Source organism: Parasteatoda tepidariorum, chromosome 6 (genome assembly GCF_043381705.1).
Source record: "Parasteatoda tepidariorum isolate YZ-2023 chromosome 6, CAS_Ptep_4.0, whole genome shotgun sequence".
NCBI classification, from domain to species: domain Eukaryota; kingdom Metazoa; phylum Arthropoda; class Arachnida; order Araneae; family Theridiidae; genus Parasteatoda; species Parasteatoda tepidariorum.
The window spans coordinates 32640418-32646524 of NC_092209.1; the positions used below are offsets into that span (position 1 = coordinate 32640418).

Sequence of the window (6107 nt, forward strand, 5' to 3'; positions counted from 1 at the left end):
TATATATATATATATATACATGTTCGTAATATTGAAACATATGAGGAAACTTGATTAATTCGTATCATGGCCGTACTAAGCGTACTACTATCTCAATACTAGTGAAAGACTCAAATAGTCGTTCACCATGATTTGAATAATTTTCGATTGTTAAAAATATTACACATAGGTGAAAGATACAAAAAATAGCGGAAAACTGTGATGCTGTGAAAGTGTGATGCTATGATTCATAAAAGTATCACATAAATTAATTATAAATTCAAGATATTTTTTCTAACCAGAACAATTTTCCGTATTCGATATAAATTAATAATTTCCTTTAATCAAACAAGCACTACAATTTCATGAACCATAAAAGGTATGCCTACTTCAGAGAATAATTGAAGCAGAGCACAGAGAAAAAAAATTGGTAAAATTATCGTTCTGTATGGTAATGACTTTTTTGATTAGAAAAGAACAAATATAAAAAATAATAAAACTTTAAAATATTATATTTAAACCATTTATTTGGTTATTTTCTATTCATTTATTATTATAGTATACTAGTAATTCTGGTTTTCAAAATTACAGTTCTTATTACTACACATTTAGGAAAAAATACTGAACTGAAAATAAAATTTAAAAAAATTAATTATTTTTCATCCCATACTGTCATTATGATAAAATAACTAAATTTTGCCACATTTACCAAATTTAGACATGTTTTAGAAAACGATATTGTACTGCTAATTTTAACAAAATTATTACCGAAACTCTTAAAACTATACAGAGATTTCTATATCAGAAACACTGTAAATTTAACCATATTCTGGTAGTTCTGACAACACTATTTTCCCGGTGCAATGGGAATATAAACAACATGAATATTATCGTAACTCGACCTACAGCTGCATCTCCGGAGCTCATAATATGGTCAAGAGGTTAAGTTAATAGTTTATAGGAGGGTGCAAAATATAAATAATTCTGTTTGTTGCATATTAAAGATATTTACTAAAATAAATCAAGCAAAATATACAATTTACAATATTTATTTCACAACATAGTATACTTAAAGACCTTATACGAATAAATACCACAGCATATGAATTACCACATTCCTTTCATTCCAACTCCCATGCCTAATCCGAGACCATTTCCATAACCCAAACCAGCACCATATCCGAGTCCAAGACCAGCATGTCCAATAACTCCCCCGTAAGCTACTGGAGCGGCAGCAATCATTGGAGCGGCAATACCATGTCCCATCATGGGTGCAACATGAGCGATGGGTGCAGCGTGTGCGATATCAGCAGGAGCAGCGTATGGACTAGCGATGACAGCAGCGGCTGGTGCACTGTGAGCGGTACCAGGTTCGTTGGTCTTGACAACAGCTCTGAATCCATGTCCATCGGCAACGTATTCAACCTTTCTTGCTCGTCCATCGATGTCAGCGAGAGTGTAGGATCCCTTCTTGTTTCCATGAGCATCTCCTACTTCAGATCTGGAGTTGGTGGCTCCTTTCCCGTCCTTGATGTCATATTCGAAAGCATAGTTTCCATGTTTCTAGAAGAGAAATTTTATGTTAAATACATAGGCGCAATTAATGCTTTGCAAAACAATATATTGATAAAAAAGAAGGCAGACAGTAGAAATACTTTTAAGTATAATTAAAGATTTTAATAATAAAATGCTTTTTAAAAAAATTTTCCTATTTCATTCAGATAGAAAAATTATTTTAATAATGTGAAGTTTATTTTATTAAACTATATTAAATAAAAGAAAATATAAAATTATGTAAAAGTGAACAAAAAATTCTGTACGATCCTTTTATTTTATTATTACATTTCATTTTTACATTATCACTTTTTACTATATTTTTACGATTGCTACTATTACTGCTAGATTTTCATTTTACTAATTTATATGTTTTGATAAACTATTACGAATTTGTATTTAGTCTGAGTGCAGAATTTTGATTAATAAAGCAAAATCGAGTAAATCTTTAAAAAAAATTGTCAAGGTAGTAAAGTATGTCAATCAATCAAAATATCGTAAGTTTTTACAAAATATAAATATCTGCAATCGCGTTGCTAAGGTTTCTGTATGCATAGCATTGCTATGCCTAAAGAACTCTTTAAATACAACCTTCACAAATTGTAATATCATAGAAGTAGAGAAGTGAATATGAAAACAGCAAGTGTTAATGTATAGAAGCCTAAGATTGAATCCTTTATTTGAAAGCAGCAATAAATTATTATGTACATATTTTTTTTCAATTTTGCGAAAAAAAAGTAATTACTAAACTCACATCTTGTACTTGAGAGCGAGCACTCACTCCAGTGTTAATCAAATGAACTGGAGCCAATAGACTGGCGTTGGCAACACCTAGAACTAAACAAAAAGCAGCTACCTAAAGAAAAGTAAACATATGTTAATGTAATATATAGTATGAATAAAAATAGATCAGTTTGTACTTATTTATTACTCAGTAATAAGATGATTGAGAAACAATAACAAATTGGGTTTCTGGCATCCCTTGTATTTTCTAAGTAAAATTAATCAACATATCAAGTATGATTGAATAATATACTTTTTTAATTAGTTTGAGGGAAAAAAATATAAAGTTTGATACAGTCAACAATGAAAATTTTATATTTTTAATTGTCTCGAAGAGTTAATCAAAAATCTCTTTTTTTTTATAAAGAAAAAGAAGAAAAAAAGAAGAAAAAGACATTAGTTTTAATCAGTTATATTTAAAATTTCTTTTCTGATGAAAAAGGACTAAAATGATTTAAAAAAATTTGCTTTGCATATTGCTGTGTCCCGTTTTATCTCTCTAGTATTATAAACTTTCTAAAATAACAGAAAATTTAACATTGCTGTTTGGCTAAACTTTATCGTAAATCACTTTTTTAATAAAACCAAGTATTTAAAGATATTTCACTAAGACTCATCCGAAATACGAATTCTGGAATTCATAACTAAACGGTCATTTTTTTTTTCAAAAAAAAGAAGGCGTATTGTAGAGTTAATGACTTAAAAAAAATTCTTGTTTTTCTGTAAAGTACGTTGTTAGTCAAAATATTTGACTGCTTAAAAAAATATCTTAAGACTTGCACAGTCATTATTCAAAAAAAAGCACATTATTCATTGGTTCTAAGGAATGCAAAGCGTCATATTTTGTTGGTATAAGAGATTAGAATTCTTTCTTGTTGACTTTAAAAGAAGAACTCTGTAGTTTTTCTAAAAGAACATTGTTAGTTAGTGTGTCTAACTACTGAAGAAATAATTTTAATCTTACACAGTGACTATTTAAAAAAGAACAGATCAAGCCTCAACATTCACAGGTTTTAAGATAGCCAAACTCTCATATTTCCTTTGTATAAAATATTAGCGTACTTTATTATTAACTTCAAGAAAAAACTTTTGAAGTTAAACTTTTAAAAGAAGATTACTAGTTAATATATTGTGATGCTTAATGAAATATTTTTAAACTTTCACAACCATTATTTTTTAACAATAAATCAAGTACAATATTTATAGATTCTAAGAAAAGCAAGTTCTCATATTTTGTTTGCATAAAATGTCAATATATTTTTAAAAAAATAAAACATGCCAGCAGCAGTCATTTATTATCCAATGGCTTCATGGAGGATAAGGTTACCAAAAAACCGCAATCAGTGGCATGGTTATGACAATTTGTTCAGCATTACACGCTCTCCGTTTTACTTTCCCTACTGACTAGTACCCATCAATCTGACTTTAGGTCACAAAACTAAGTAAGATAAACTTGACCTTCTAGCTCTTGAAGTTTGACTTTTAACATTAACTTTTATTGCGATTTGACAAAAACTGCTCATTGCCTTAACCTATGTGCCGTTGCAACTTAGTTTAATAGTAATAAAATCAAGATTATAAAACCCACCGAAAATGCCGCCATGATTTGCGTGCAAATTGGAAACTCTTTTTATCGTTACTTTTATTTTTTAGAGATTTTATATTAAATCAATTTACACTAAGAAAATAATTCTAGTAACATTGCCGTACTAAATAGTAATGATATTTCTGGTAAAATAAACCCAAAATTCTGGCTAATAAATTTAAAATATAAGATACTCAAACCATTCCTTTTATGATTTGAAAATCTTATTACTATACAAAAAGGAAAATAAATATCTGACCAAATAAATGGTATTTATTCCACTCTCAAGGATACATGATAAAATTACCAAATTGTATTACAAAACCAGATTTTATGATTAATTTTATTAAACTCATTACCATAGACTTCCTGTAAAAATTACCGAGCTATTTGGTCTTCCCATACGGTCAGAAAGACGGAAATTTTACCAATTTTTGTCAGTTTTGTCAGTAATTTTTATTTATTCTCAGTGCAGAAAGAATGATATTTTTATATTAAAATTCTTCTGTTCAAATATTAGTTTATAAAATATGTACTATTAAATACGCATCTGTTATAGTGATTCTTAATGTAAAATAAATTATCCCTAGTTTTTGCGTGTGATATACATTTGTTAAACCTCAGTTTTAATAGTAACAAGCAACCTAAATCTTTTTTTAACAATTTTTACTGACAGAATAACTAAATTCCAATAACTTCACGTGGTTTTAAATTTATCCAAAGATTGCTACTTTCGTTATAGTTTAAATGAGAAAAAAGTGAAGACTAAGAAAAAGCTATAGTAATTATAAAACAGTAAAACTCTTACCTTTGAGAACATGTTTACACAGGAATCAGTCTGATACTACGAATGGGGTATTTTTCCTAAGCTTATATACTTAGTGAGAAAAGCAAACAAAAACAACTCTTGAAGGCCTACATATGCCAACATAAACAAATTTCCCATATTTCTCCATGAAATTTAATAAAAAAAATTCTCCAATAATCAGTGATTGACATTGGAGAAATTCATATTTAAATTAGATAATAATCTACTCTCGCCACCATTCGAGGAAACAGAGCAAACTTCAAGTCCTTGGCGAATGTCGCTAACTAATTCGAAATCAATTAAGTAGTTAAGAATGGATTTAATTATCGTAGAAGTGTGATGATTTATCTGAAAAAATTAAATGAAATGGAATATTCGGTTATTTGTATTTCCTTATTTTTTTAATACTTTTTTAAAAATTAATTTAAACTTTTATTTATGCTCTTAATAAAAATTATCAAATAAACATTTACAGTAAAACCCAAAATACCTATCAAAGATAAAATGTTTAAAATGACAGGTTAACAACGTGATTTACTTGTAAAATAGGTCAAATTCATTTAGTGCTTCTCATTTTGTATTCATATTTTTATTTGACTCGTTAATTAAAATACGCCTGTGACTAAACTTTAATACTTCTGAGTAAAAGGTTTTTAAATAGAATATAGAAGTTGCGAATAACCAAAAATTATAATGACAATTGTAAAATAATAAAATAAAGAGTTGCTAAACTTCCTATAAAATAACATATTTTCTTAAGTTTGAAGACAAAAAAATAGCTCTTAAGACTCAATATTTTATTTCGAAATCTAAATGAGTGGCAAATGCGGAATGTAGAAAAATATATTTCAATTCCAGTAATAAATGGTTCTTTTTAAAGGAATTTTCAAAAAGGCAACTCACAGAAACTGATTTTTTATGCATTCATTACTACTTATATGAAACTTAAATATACCCAATTTAATGTTTTATTATTTATTATTATTTCCCTTTTTTTGCGTAAACACGCTAATTTTTTATAATTTGTGATTTATTAATTGATCATAATTTTAAAAAAAAAAACCTTCATAAACGTGAACAAACCCATCTAAGGATTGAAAAATAAATAAATATTTCATGGTTCTTTACAACTCCTGTCCTTATAAACATCAACAAAAGTTCTTCACGAGTCATTGACCACTATCTTGATAGAGGAATTTAAGAAATAAATCTGCAGCACATTCTTCATATCTACTACCCCAACGAAATAATATAAAAATAATTACTGTACAAATTCAACTTAATCTAGCATAAATGTAGCAGAGATTGCAAATATGTGTTAAAAAAACAGGTCATTCTAGTTTTATTTGAAATGTATACAATGTTATTTTTTAAAAAAAACGTGGGAAAGATCCTTTT

General features: G+C 27.8%; 1 protein-coding gene across 1 annotated transcript; it reads right to left on the reverse strand.

Moving 5' to 3' along the window:
- Positions 1-1012: 1012 nt before the first annotated feature.
- On the reverse strand, positions 1013-4858 carry LOC122268292 (adult-specific rigid cuticular protein 15.7-like). The gene is made up of 3 exons (XM_043056199.1): positions 4710-4858; positions 2288-2389; positions 1013-1542 (listed from the first exon to the last, which is right to left on the reverse strand). Exons 1-3 carry the CDS (start codon positions 4719-4721, stop codon positions 1087-1089), a joined length of 570 nt encoding a protein of 189 aa, XP_042912133.1. The 5' UTR covers positions 4722-4858; the 3' UTR covers positions 1013-1086.
- Positions 4859-6107: the final 1249 nt, after the last annotated feature.